At 46.9% G+C, this 14,869-nt stretch overlaps 1 protein-coding gene across 1 annotated transcript in view; it reads left to right on the top strand.

Annotated features, from left to right (window-relative positions):
* ccser2a (coiled-coil serine-rich protein 2a) overlaps window positions 1-13,656 on the top strand; it is a gene marked incomplete at its 3' end in the record, with an annotated part of 55,898 nt that extends 42,242 nt beyond the window's left edge. Inside the window, exon 10 of the mRNA XM_080016432.1 lies at window positions 12,985-13,656. Within this exon, the coding sequence (XP_079872558.1) occupies window positions 12,985-13,656 (672 nt within the window). The remainder of the gene's footprint in view (window positions 1-12,984) is intronic.
* Between the last annotated feature and the right edge of the window lie 1,213 nt (window positions 13,657-14,869).

Here is a 14,869-nt window from a genome sequence, read left to right as displayed (position 1 = left end):
GTTATTCACTTCACCTGTCACTGGTTTTAATGTTGTGGCTGATGGGTGTATTTATATATCCTGTATCCTGTATACTGTCTATTCTTCCTCACACACATTTGCCTTTGAGTCTTCCACCGCATTCTGCCTTTCTATTTTTTTTCTCCTCCTTCCCGTCTTCAGCTACCTATAAAATATTTTTCTCTGACGCGAGCTCCTAGCGCTGTTGTGCTCTGCCGCCTCCGCCTTGAAATGAAAAAGTGAATCGCATGCGTGAGTCCCAAAACCCCAGTGCAGCTGCTGCTATTCCCCTTCTTCCCCTACTCCCTCAATGAGACGTCCACCATCGGTGAGCCGAGCCAATCAAAGCTTTCACCTCCGGGAGAGACTCGGGTCTGCAAGCACAGGGGCATTATCCGGAATAGGGGATGGTGGCTGGTGAAAGTTGTCTTTCTGGGAGTGAGCCTCCAGAGGACGGCCTCTCCTGTAGGAAAAACAGAATTATCCTCCTGCTTGAAGCTGCCTCAGTGACTTCCATGCTTCCTGCAGAATTGTGACAGCGCGCACTGTAAATTGGCATCTGAAGGAAAACAAACTTGTTGTTTTCTTTCCTATTACGGTGTCTTTTTGAGGTTTTGGCTTTGGTTTATGGGCGCTCAGCTCGCTTTTTTTTTTCGTGTCCGTGTCGGTCCACGTTTCTGGAATCGCGAGTGTGGTCAGAGGGCGTCGATCCGTCACCCGTCCTTGGCCTTTTTGGGAACACTGTAAAATGATACCTGTATTGCGACATCCTGATCCCTAAGCAGGAAGAAGGTCGGATTAGTTGACGCAGGTCCCATGCTTTAAACGGGAGCAAGAAGAAAAGGTTGTTTGTGCGTACTGTGACAAGACATTTTGAAAACAAGCCCAAAACCGGTGGGCAATCTTGATTTCTCAGAAACATAATTAAAACATTAGTAACCAAGGGCCGATGCACCATCTGCAGAATGGAAATATTATTCAGGAGAACGTCTCCCATTGTTTAAAAAAACAATGGGGGGGTTATGTTTGGCCTCCCCTTAGCCCATGTTTCGGTTCTGATCCTATTTTGGAGGATTTTGGGTGGTATTTAGAGATTAGACTGACCCGCGGTGCTCCCTTCAGAGTAATTACTGCAGTGAAGAAGAACAGAAGAAGAAGAACAATCTTTAATCGTCACACGGCACACCACACTACAACACACACACACACACACACACACACACACACACACACACACACACACACACACACACACACACACACACACACACACACACACACACACACACACACACACATGCTTTGATGGTGGCCGGTGAAATGAGGCCTCTGCTTTTGACCCATCCTGGCTTGTCCTTCCTCCGGGGGCACAGCCAGGAGCAGTGGGCAGCATACGTGGACGCGCCCGGGGACCAGGTGACGAGTGTCCATCGCTGGTCAGACGATGATGTGTGCATGTTTTTGGTGGGGGTCCTTACTGACGTGAGGTGGAGGAAACCCCATGTGAGCACGGGGAGAACATGCAAACTCCACACAGAAAGGCTCCTATTTGGGAGATAACCCGCCGGAGCACGGTGCCAACAGCGCCCCAGGCGGGAATCAAACCCAGGACCTTCTTGCTGTGAGGCAGCAGTGCCATGCACCGTGCCGTGTGTACTGTACAGTGTTACATAAAACCCCCGCCCAGCCCAAACTAACCCCCACGCTAATTTCTCTTCATATCAATTTGTCATATTTGCCCAAATCCACTTGTAGCTCTGTCAAACTTAATCCCCATTGGCCACCACTTGGAGACTCGTAGTTACAACCAACAGTTCCACAAAAAAGACGGGGACAACTGATTCAAGTAAATGTGTGTTATTATATGTTATTATCAATATCCTCACAATACATTTAGAAGGATGTTGCCAACCTTCACCCGGTACTACTGCCGCAATAGAGAAGTCAAACCGTGAATGTGCTATTGATAAAAGACACAAAATTTGGACAGGAGGCGATATATATCAACAACTATTTAATTGTCACCAAAATAATCATTCCGGTGCAATCGCAAAACAAAACTCCGTCGAAGGGAGAAACGTGATGTTTCACATTTTAACGGCTTTCACTTAAGATGCTACGTTGAATTTGAGTGTGTGTGTGCATGTGTGTATGCCTGTGGGCGTGTGTGTGTGTGTGTGTGTGATGAGTGTGATGAGTGTCGCAGATTGGGCCGCAGGGAGCAGACCCTGCTAATAACCCAGACAAACACACGAGCAGAGGGAGACGCCGGAAACACAACAGGCAGGGCGGCCAACATAGGGATAAATATGCCATGCCATCCTCCTGCTTCCTGTCTGCCTCTCCAACACCCACAGCCTTGACCCCGTACGCCCTGCTTTTTTTTCACCGTCTTTCTTCATTCCTTCCCTCCTTCTTTCCTTCCTCCCTTCCTTTATTATCAGGGTTTAAAAAACGTTCCCGGCGGATTCTGTATTTTTTGGCTTCGGGTTCTAGCGTTTACACCGCCTTCCACCACCTCCTGTCATCAACGTTCCTCAACCGTTCAGCATAAAATAAAACTTTAGTTGTTTTTTTTTCATTTAATACATGAAAGTTATTTACATTCATGCAGTATCCTTTGAACCCATTATTCAAACTCAACATTGTCTGGATGTACGTGTGCTTGTTTCAGGAAGCAGAGGCGTTGACTAAAGAAACGGGCAGGTTCTTTTTATGCATTTCCATCACGTCAGCTCAAAGAAATGACATGTGTTGTTTCTGTTTGTTGAACCCATTCAGAGCCCTGTTCCTTCGTTGGTATTTTTTTTTCCTGTGGTCCTGTTGCGCTCTTGTTCTTTCCGCTTGTACATAAGGCTGCACTCGGTACACCGGTCGCTCTTAATCCTGTTTCTTTCAGAGGGACACACGCGCGCGCGCCACATTAAAAGATAATACTATGGTATGAATGAGAGGGTGGACTTACAATGGGGCCAGCATTTAGCACTGGCGTGACGACCGTTCTTCTCCATTCATCCCCCTCATAATTATCGGCGCACACGCAAGCACATGTTCACAAACACACCTCAACACTGCACACGCACACTGGCGCGTCATCCCCGTGGAAAATGGACAACTTAATTGGCAAATCCGGTGAAGTGCAACACTATGGCCAGAGTGTACCTTGGCCAGACTCGGGCCAGATGTTGTTGTTGGCAGTGTCTTAAGCCAGCCAGATATGAGAAGCCCTGCGTAGCGGGTGATTTGGATAAAGCTGATGCAGGATGTTGGCGGCGGCAGCGGACTGTGACAACGACACAGCGCTGTGACTCCCGTGTAATCCCCTCGATAGCGCACGGAGATTTCCGCCTTTTTCCTACCATTGTTGTGGCCGGACAAACATTTGCTTCGACGCCGTACGTCGAAGAGTATCTATATTGTGTAACGTTTCCCCACACCACGGGGGGGGGGTGAGGGAACCCCCGCACCAAATCCTGACAAAATCCTGTAGCTTGCTTTGATTCCAAAATATTTCTCGGTTGAAGACGCACAGCGGCAAGGCTTCTATTGATTTCACGAAGTTACCAATCAACTCAAATCAAATCCTCATTTTCGTACGCCTGCCAGCGGAAATGCGTTGCTGCAGTTTGGAGGCTGTTGAGGCGCAAAACTCACCTTGGCTTCTGCCGTTTCACCAGATCTGTGCGACAACATTTTAAAAGAAAGAATTGATTCACAACTGATTGGGTGCCAGGCTGCATTTCAGTGGAGTTGATAGTAATCGTGCGGCGCATACTTTTGTGTACTTGACTTGAACGTACATGTCCTAATGTGCACGCTGCACTACGGGACCCACAAGAGCACCAATTAGAATCAAGGCGCTCAATTATAATTAAGCAATCGAGCATTTCGATGAAATAGGTCAAATATTTTTGAACATTTGGATATTATCAAATGTATATCAAATATCAAATCACCCACCTGAAGCCTGTTGCTGTACTACTGACAAGGTGTTCCACTTAGTTCTAGTCTTTTGGCAATTGTGACAATCCATAAGATCATCGGTGTTGGGTTTGGATTACACTGCAAGTCCCAGAGTTCCATTTAAAACTGCAAATTTGAAAATAATAATATTTTTTCGTTGACCCTCATCCTCACTGTAATATGACTTCACTTCACCGTCACTTGGGGTGGCGGGGATGTTCTCTTTTTTTTTTTTTTGTGAATATTCATCCATATCAACGATTTACCGAACACAACTAGCGGAGGAGTACATGCATAAATGAAATTTGAAAAAAGTGCCGGCTGAAAAAAGTATTGAATAAGAATTTTTCAACAAAACAAAACAATGTGAAAGAACCAGAATGAAGTAAGGACACGTGTGCGTGCAAACCACCCTACATGTGCAGAAATGTCAACAAGCCGAGACCGGAATAGAATGTTCTTCAGTGCGGGGACGGTTTGAGAGTCCGCGCCGCTGTTATTTCTGCCGGCTTCCATAGAACGACTGCGCGGTTCATTTGTTTCCTGTACATCCTCCACACATCCTTCCTCTTGTTTTTTTTTTTTTGCTCAGTATTTCAAATTCTAACTCCCTCTTTTGTTTCTCTGCCCCTCTGATGCGCTGTCAGACTTTTTTGCCGGATATTTCTTCTTTCACGGCGCCGGGTAGAATGCAACGCATAGATGGTGAAATAGCTGCTTGGATGGGCCAATAAAACTGCCCATCACTGTCAAAATACTTGGAGGGGGTGAGCCCTCCAACCCCCCCCCCACCCGTTTCTACCTAGTCTCAGCGGGGGTCCGGCTCTGCGGCCTCCCGCTGAGACCCTCGTTTGAGGGACGTCACAAAGTGTGGATGAGGGGGGAGAGGTGGAGGTGGAGGGGGTGGGAGTGTGGTGTGGGGTAGATCAGGAAAACTCATCTCATCATCTCATCCCACAGCCTCAGCTCAGCGCCGGCTGGGGAGTCCGGCTCCCAAATAGGCTCAACTTGACCGTGCAGGGGATGACATTGCTCTCTCTCTTTATACACCCCCCATGTCTCTGCCGGTCTCTCTCTCTTTCTCTCTCAATCCATCCATCTCATTCTACTCTCTCTCTCCCCCCGTCTCTCTCTCTGTCCCTGCACCTCCTGCCTTCTTTATAAAAGAGAATTGAGGCCCTGCATATAGCAGCAGTGGGAAGGCTATAGTTGTTAGTGGTATTCTGTCCGTCCGTCTGTGTGCAGAGTGTGACCCCACTCCCAGTGACTCACTTTCACTCTGCCGCCAGGAATTGTAAAACTTCATCTAAAAGCCCCGGTCATACCATTGGCTACAACGGACCACCCCTTCGGGGGTCAACGCCGTGAAAGTCGCTTCCTATTGGTTGTCTACGCGATTTCGGAGCGTCACGAGTCCACCACCGTTGAAGCCCCTATCGAGCCGACGGTTTACTTGGCTAACGTTTGCCAAGGTACCGATCGCTTCCATTACATTGTGTTGAGCCACCATCGTCAGAGTGATCAGGGTGTTTGTTGAGAGCCAACTTTGGCATTCGCCCCCCCCTTCCCCTTTTGGAAAAATACCAGTGTCCACACTTATGATGCTTTCACATGGACACACTAATAGACGGCGAGTCAGAGCGACGTCCTTTGTCACAAACACACCACTTCAGACTAGAATAGCCTCAATTTTTTTTTCCCCCAGAGGGCAGATGAGTTGGCAGCCTGACAGGCTGAAGCAGTAGCACATAGGAAATCAGTTGACACAGCGAAAATTACAGCATTACAATATGTCAATCTGTCTATACTGTTTGTCTATCTATCTGTCCATTTTTCCTCTATTTTACCTGAAACCATGAACCTGGGGTAGTAAAGTGTGTGTGTGTGTGTGTGTGTGTGTGTGTGTGTGTGTGTGTGTGTGTGTGTGTGTGTGTGTGTGTGTGTGTGTGTGTGTGTGTGTGTGTGTGTGTGTGTGTGTGTGTGTCTGTTAGTGCTCGCATTTGAATGCCCGTCAATGTCAGAGCTTTTGTAGTTCATAACTCATCTGTTCAATAACTTGAGTTATTGCCGCCTCCTAAAGTTTATTTCATCAACTGTACCAAAACAAAACTTTATGAACTCTGGTGAAGGTGTGACATTGACACGATGTGTGTGTGTGTGTGTGTGTGTGTGTGTGTGTGTGTGTGTGTGTGTGTGTGTGTGTGTGTGTGTGTGTGTGTGTGTGTGTGTGTGTGTGTGTGTGTGTGTGTGTGTGTGTGTGTGTGTGTCTGTGCGTTGAAGTGTGCCTGTGGCCGGGACGCCACTTCGCAGGGTGGGTGGGTGACTGGTTCAGCGCCTTTTTGGCATGGGTTTATTCCAGAGGTGTGCCGCTTTGGCTTTCTTTAATAACCAAACTGAGGGGTGTGCTGGCCAAAACGATAAACAATTACGATTAATCAGGGCACAGGAGGGATGACGGCACTCTAGCTCCTGGCTCTGCGGCCGGGCTCCTGGACGGCTGTCGGGCCCCAGACGCCGATCCCTCAATGCGAGACGGACAAACGTTATTAAACCTGCCCCGATTCTGAGAAATCAGCGCCGCTTGGGCGCTAATTCGGCTGATTCGGGACAGCTGTGTGACCACGGGAAGGAAGCCACACTGCAGCCCCAGCTTAACCACGTCCCTTGCTTCGCCACAGTTTCCGTGTGTATCCGTGTGTATCTGTGTGTATCTGTGTGTATCTGTGTGTGTGTGTGTGTGTGTGTGTGTGGCTCCAGTGTCATGCCTCTGTCCTCTGTGTGTTTCTCTGTGTGCAGGCTGTGCTGCCCGCCCCCTTGCTGTCTACGTGGCAGCCGCAGCATCAGGGCTCTGCCCGCACCAGCATGCTCCAGCGCCGACAGAGTGAGTCACTAACATCCTCTTCCTTCTCTCTCTTCCTCTTCCTCTCCCTCCCTCGCGACCGCCACGAAACTCCCCTTTCCTTCTAACCTCCCCCTCCGCTTCGCCATCTGCCTCGTTTGGTTTTTACCTCGAAAAAATACGACCCCCGGGGGGTGTCAACGTAGCTGCCTACACAGCGCCTCAGCCACTTTAGTTGGAAGATATTAGGTAAGGGAAGAGATATATATTTAAATGGTTGAGGTGGAGGTTTGGGTTGAGGGTGGTGTCTTGATTGTTAAAAGCTGAGGGAGAATAATATTTTGTGGAGTTAGGCCCTCAGAAGCCAAATGTTTTCCTGTACACCGTACACTTAATCTAGCCAAGGAGAAATCGTCCTTCTCCATTGCAATACATCCCAAAAAATACAGTCGGTATAAAGGCTGTCTTATACTCTATACCAGTGATACTCAACCCGCAGCTCGCGAGCCGCAGGTGGCTCTGTTTGGAGTGCGTGAGGAACTCCTTGTGACAGCGGGAAAACAATCTTAGCAAGAAGCTCGTAGTAAAAACATGGTGGTAATAATCATATGGCAATGGTAATAGTAAAAAATTCGAAATTATTGCATCCGTCATTTCATTCCTCAATAACCTATTTCTAGTAGCTTTATTTTTAAATGCATCACGGTGCTATGGAGGAAAGGCGCGCTTCAGAAATTTGGTTCCTTGCGAAAATATTTTTTTGTTAATGTGGCTCCTGAGCTGGAAAAGGTTGAGTACCACTGTGCTATACTCTTCAAACCCCCCCGCCGCCCCCCAGAAAGTTATTCCTCCCTTACTTCGTCTCCAGTTTGATCCAATTTAATTCCACTGAGAACGACGGCGCTGCTGAAGGAAAAACCCACTGACAGCACAATCACCAGCTGCAGCGTCCCAGCCCATCCCGCCGCAGTTTAGGGTGTTTTCGCACTCTGCTGATGAGAGAGAGAGAGGGAGAGGGGGAGGGAGGGAGGGAGAGACCCCACTGTTTCACTTTGATCAATCTCGACGGGGTTTGAGGGCGGAATCGAGCGGGACGCCGTCCCCGGGTGCGTTTCAACTTCAGGTGCACGTCGAGAAATTTTCTTTTCTCTCTCTTTTTTTTTTTTTTTTCCCTTTCCTTTCTTCCTCTTTTTTTTTTTTTTTTTTTTAACCGCACCCAATATCAGTCAAAGTCTGGCACGCGGCGCCACCTTGTCGAGCGCAGTGCAAGGAGGGGGGAGAATAGACAGCACTGTGGTTGTATACAGTGGGATAAAGAGAGCGAGAGAGTGAGAGGGAAGTAGGATATATAAGTAGGACACGATTATCACAAATTTGTAATCATTGGTTGAAAAACCTTGTAACTCCGATAGTCCAGTTTTACTAATTTCCCGTTTATGGCACTTTATTAATCCCCAGGGGGAAATCCAGGAAGGTCCTGGAGCAGGTTGTGTGTTTTCTCAGTAATTATCTGATACATATAATAAGTAAATCAAATAAGTAAATACATATAAGAAGTAAATAAAATAAGTTAATGGATAAAATAGGTAAATATATATATAATAAGTAAATCGATAAAATAAGTAAATAAATATAACTAAATACATATAATAAGTAAATCAAATAAGTAAATGGATATAAAAGGTAAATAAAACAAGTAAATGGATATAATAAGTAAATAAGTAAATGGATAAAATATGTAAATAAATGTAATTATATATATATAATAAGTAAATCAAACAAGTCATAAGTGATATAATAAGCAAATCAATATAAGTAAACACATATAAGTAAATAAAATAAGTAAATGGACATAATAAGTAAATATATATATATATATTTTTTTTATTTTTTTATTTACTTATATATATATATAAAGTAAATAAAATAGGTAAATGATATAATAAGCAAATAAATATAACATACATATAACAAATAAAAAAATGACATTGATTGATTGATAGATCGATAGATAAATGACAGTATGAAAAAATAAAATAAAATAAACACAGTTCCCACTGAATGGAACCATTGCTCGCTGGGAGCTCATCTGGTAAACAAACAAACCAGCTCCAGAGGATGAGAAGATGAGGAGATTTTTGTTTTGTTTTGTAGTTTTCATTTTTTTTCCCCGATGCCCCCCCCCCCACATCCCTCGCTCTCTCGCCCCCCTCTTGACCTCTGACCTCCGTAAACGACTCTTCCAATGTTCTCTCTCTCTCTCTCTCTCTCTCTCTCGCTGCCCCCGCACGCTTCTTTATGCCTGTGGCAAGGAGTGGACACCCTAGTGCAGTACTTCACTGACAGAGCGTGGTACAGTAACCCTCTCCCTCTCTCTCCCTCTCTCTCTCTCTCACGTGCTCTCCACCCGTCGCCCCCGACCGAGGCCTTTGGCATGACATGGTGCGGCGGACGCACGGCTCTCGCGCACGCTCGCTACGCATGCATGCACTTTGCACCGGTCTGGTGATGCTTGTTGTTCTGACCTTGTGTTGCCCGTGCACTTACAGCCTCAGCCTGCCGCAGTTCTGGAACACAATTCCCAAGGATGGCTACACATATTTTATGCTGTTGCAAATTTATTTGGTATATTATATATATATTAATTATATATATGTTATTATATTCCATGTTTTTTTTTCGTTGTTATATTATATGTTGATTTTTTTCTTATTTATTTATTTTCCCCTTTTTTTTTAATCCTTTTTTCTTTCATTCATTCATTAAACTTAATTAACCTTGCATGTCTCTCTTAATACATTCTGTTTGTGTCCACATTTTCACATGACGCATTAACCTCTGTGTTTGGATTTAAAGAATGTCCTGGTTGTTGCATGTGACAAGATATTGTTTGTGAATAACTCCATTGAAAGTCTATTACTGCCGCCATCAGCTGTGGCTCTCATACTAACTTTGCCATCGTCAGCACTTAGGCATAGCAAGCAGCGATTGCAAGTCATTATGCCTCTTTTATGAAATCATTATGAAATCCACCTGCTCTTTTCAAAATCCAATGCAATCCAAATCATTGTTGCCACAGCCGCCCCGATAAGCCCTCGCCATCAAGTCAGAACCGGAACCGGGCATTCCCAAGAGCCCCTGTCCAGTCCGGAGCGGTATAATCACATTGCTTCCCAGGAGACGAAAACGAGCATCATTTGCTCTCCACGATCGAGATTACTTTTCCTCTGCCGATCCTCCCAATCATATTCAGAAATTTGCCGAGCGTTCATGATGAGATCCGGTTGGGAAGGAAATTGGTTATGATGGCGCCTGACGCTTTTCCAAATGCCTCCGAATGGGCCTCACAAATTGACTTAGTTTCTTGATTAGACAAGCGGTTTGGTGTGAAAGTGGTACTTATCATCATTGAACTGGGAGTTATTGGGACTGAGTAAAGAGCCTGGAATAATTCCTGCTGGTTATAAAAATAAATAAATAAATAAAGCCCGGAGCAGACGCCGTCTGGGACTCTGCACAACGCATCTCGTGACGTGGCAGCTTCATCACCAGGGGAAGATTTCCACTTTGAGACACTCGGAAATAATATCCCACTTTGTATTCCGACAAGGGGCGTTTGAGTCAGTGTTTTATGCTGAAGACATCAGCATGGAGGCCAAAGGTAATCTCCCCTCGTAGCCCCAGTTCTGATGCCTCCCACTGTGCCAGGGGTGAATTGTAAACCGGTTTCGTCGACTGCGGGAGCCACCTCACCATCCAACCTCCTGAAATCGGTGTTTCCTCGACAGTGAGTTTGCAGTGAAATACACTCAACATCCAGACCACACCAGCGAAGGGGAATGTCACTCAGCGTTCACATTCTGTGGTCCATCCCCTCAGAATTACTATTATCTCTACCGTTCCCGCCGCTGATTGCTAGAGGGGCAGCAGAGGGATACGGCTCTGCGCCGGTATGAAGGAACCGCACAGTCACGTTTTTTATTTGCTGAAGGTATTTGTTTTTATTTTATTTTTTTTATTTATTTTTTGGACTGGCAAACCTCGTATCGTGGAGAGGAAATGTGGTCTTCAGCGCAAAGACAAGAGTGGAGCGTGCTTTTGGAGGACAGCCCTAGTGGGTGCGGTGTGACAGGAGACCAGCAGATGGAGCTGTGGCCTCGGACATTCAGCTCCGCCCACACACACACACACAGGAGAACGATGTAGCAGGCGTTGGACAGTAATGAGATTTTATTTTAACACAGCAATATCGCTCTTGCATTATACTTGTCTCTTGTCTGCTATTTCAGGTGGCCTGTGCGGCTACAGCGTGTGTAATAACAAACCACACGTTTCCAGCTCTGGTGTTTTTCCTCACGCGGTCGCAGGAGACGACCGGGACACACAGAGGTCTTGGGGAGATACAGACATTTTTGTTGTTCCGGACTGAAAACCGAGCGCGAAAGCGCTAAGGGTTCATTTTTCAAAGATAAACAACCATATCCATCCAAATGTCCAATGTCAGCTCATGAGGGAGTGGTCTAGCCTTCATTAACATTCACGAGCTGACCTCGCTCACAAGCCAACCACAGGCTCAATAGAAGAGCATGTTTTCCTAATTTGATCCAGTTGTTTATATGTAAATGAGTGTCATCTGATAACATTATGAGAAGATGAATTGGGAGAGAGCTGTTAAAAATAATGGAACCACTATGTATAAAAAAACACCATTTTAACTAGTAAACTGCAAAACCGATTTCCTAATAAACTAGAAACTTGACCCGACCAGGAACTCACTGAATTATGATTACTCCACCGTTGAGTCAGATTTGTGGTTTCTAAGGACCCCCGACGGCGTCTTGTCGTCAATATCTGCAAAACTTGCTCCTATGCACAAAGCAATAACCGCTGCATAAACGATGAAACTGGGGTTTTGCCTTTTTTTTCCCTGCTTTGCGACCTAATCAGAAGCCTACAGTTGGCCACGTGAGCGGCTTATCAGGGAAAACTAACACCTCATAAATATCAAAGGTGCATTTGAAATAAGGGCTTTTATGCATTTATGAGCGACAATCGATTCATAACACAAATCCAATGCAAAACCTTTGCTTGGATTTGCGACCCGCATTGATGATGCCTGACACATGCATTATAATCCTTTCCATCCATCCATTTTCTTTTCTCTTCCAAGGTGTTTCATGAATGTTAAAAAATAATGTTCTTGGAAAAAAGTGATTTCTTCAATTTGTTCAGTTTAAAAAAAAAATATCGCTGTGTGATCCACTCTTTGCAGGGAACTAACGTGATACGAACTGAAATACTGATTAGATTGCATATATACATACAATGCATACTCTTTGTAGTTCATAACCCTCCGCTGTCAGTTTCTCTGCTGTATGGCCTCAATTGGGAGGAGGAAGAGCTCTCGTTTACAACTTTATCATCATATAATCTTATCAAGCATCACAAATCAATAGCATCTTGTCTTGTTTGCATCGGATGCCATGCTCAAAAATGATTTAAAAAATGTTTCATAACAGCTGAATTCTAAAAGCAATGGAATAATCCCCTTGGATCGCATCCTTTTTGTATGCTCAAAGCAGACAGAAGCGCTTGTCCCTGCAGACATTCGCACAGATAAAGGAGCCGCTCTCCAGTGCGCTGGGCCATCGCCCCAACGCCAGATTTTGTCTCGCATTTGGCGGCGAAGGTCCCTCTATCTGAGGCAGGCAGACAGTCGACACCTTGGGTCTCAGAGACGTCTTCAAGGCCCCTCTTTGAAGCAGTAATCACCGGCTGACAGGTCGGTCTCAGCCCAGATCTCAGACACTCGGCCGTCCGCCATCAGGTGCTGGTTCGGTGCTTCCTCCGCTCGCTCTATTTTCCCCGGGGGAACGCAAGTGGCAGGCGGTCTGGCCGGGGCCGTGAAATGGGGATGACTTTCTGAACCAAATAAACAAATGAGGAAATTAAATCAAAGATTAAAAAAAAGGGAATTGGGTTTTGAAGGTTATTATTCAAAGGATTGGCCTCTACTCGGATTAAAACTGCAAAGAATGAGGTTGCTTTCGAAGAACCAACAATTTCTCAAACGTTATATAAAGCAGCCCAGGGTCCAATATTTTATATTTATCTTGTGCACCCTTTCATGGAACTACTTAAAAAATATATATATCTTAAATATTGTTTCTTTCCTTCCATAGCCTCAAATACTACAGCCTTCCAACCCCTGCCTCAACGAGCTCTTCCGGCAGGAAAGACAAGTAAGAACTCCCACCGAGGTCCACAGTGACGCTGCTTCTATAGCCGCTCCTTCGGCCCCCGACGTGGACAAGCTGAGCCTTCTCAGCGCGCACCTCCACCTCCTCGACCGCCCGCACTCCGTGGCGCCGCGGGGGGACGGCGTCGTCGCTGAATCCGGGATGGCGGCGGATCAGCGAGCCCCCGCCGAGAGGAGTATCCCGTCCAAGTGTCCCGTCGCGTCCTGCTGCCCCCGCATGCTGCAGCCGCCGCGGCTCCACAAGCGCATCCGCGTCCCGGCGCTTCCCCCAGGGGGCGCCGCCGACTCCTCCCAACCCAGACGGGGCAACTCCCTGCGACTTTTGCCGAATCCCCGGGCCGAGCAGCTGCCCCCTCCCTCCAGAGGCCTGCCCTGCTTTGACACCGGACCCCCGGCCCAGAGCCCGGGCCACACTTTGCTGACCAAGCCCCGCGCCGCCTGGGGGCTTCTGAAGGTTCCGGGTTCTGACCCGGACTCCGGCTCGGAAGAGCCTGCCCCTAGGCTCAGGAACCCAGGGGCATCCAGGCGTCTCATCCCTTCGAGCCACACATGCCTCAGCAAGCCAAAGATTCACTACGGAGCTCACAAAACATAAACCACAGACTGAAATATCAAGATGTCTCCAGTCCCAGTTCTGTTGCAGACTATAGTACGAGCTCATAACACAACATTTGTTCCGTATTTGAACATCACAGAACATTTGATACTGTGCGACTGTGCTTTTGTATATTTCACGGAGTTCCTGTGACTGTCCTGCCCAAGTGTTTCAAAATGGGGGATGGAAGCTCCCAAAACCAACTCGCAACGATAAACACTTTTCTGAAGTTGGCTCAGCACTGACTAGACCCTCGAGGTGAAGCCTTGTTTGGTAAATGTGCAGTCCACTTCCTTTGCTCATCATTTGATGTCTACACACGCACACACGCACACACGCACACACGCACACACACAGACGGTGTTAACTTGGCATTCATAGATGTCATAATTATTGCTTTTTCTTCTTTTCTCTCCCCAACGGTATGTATGCCACATTTTTGAAATTGTGTAGAGGTTAAGTCCATCTGCCGTCACATGTAGCCGCGGACACAGACACACACACACACACACACACACACACACACAAACACACACACACAAACACACACACACACACACAGGGGCCGCGACCTTCGCTGTGTAACAGGAAGCCTCAGGGACGATGGCAACATTTAACAAGGCAGCAGAGAGAGAAAGGCAGCAGAGGTGGAATTGGGATTGGCCGCTGAAAAGCAGAGTAAAGCATCTCCAGAGGTTTTTCCTTTTCAGAGGGAGAGAGAGAGAACTGTATGTTGTGGGTAAACTGTCAGCAGAGCCGCCAGAGACACCGAGGCGGGGGAACGAGAGCAAAGTGGCCTTTTCACCTGTTCACCCTCCGGGGGCCCTTTCAGCGACGACACCCATGCGCGGGTGCGATGGCGGCAAGTTTCCTCGGGTTCAGTTTGACCCGCTCGCAAACCTCCGAGTGAACCTCTGGCCTCGCGCTCAGCGGCCTCCGCGCCTCGTCTGAAATGCGATTCGAGTGCGAGCAGCGTCATCGAGGGTCCGTGTCATTGGTATACGTGAGAAACGTGGTTTGTTTGCCGAGGTCATTTAATAGCCAAAGTAGGCAAGGAAAACGTGCGGCACAGAGGACGGATATAAATGCTCTCGCAGGTCGTACTCTTTGCGTTCATTCTTTATTCCTCCCTGTGGTTCGTGTGGGGTGTTTTCTTGTTACAGGGACCCTTCAGGGGTGTTTCGGCAGGGATCGTGTACGGCTTATTTTTATA

This window comes from Zeus faber (genome assembly GCF_960531495.2).
Source record: "Zeus faber genome assembly, chromosome: 16".
Lineage (NCBI taxonomy): Eukaryota > Metazoa > Chordata > Actinopteri > Zeiformes > Zeidae > Zeus > Zeus faber.
Note: the sequence above shows the minus strand (reverse complement) of the source record. Positions and strands in the feature narration are given on the sequence as shown.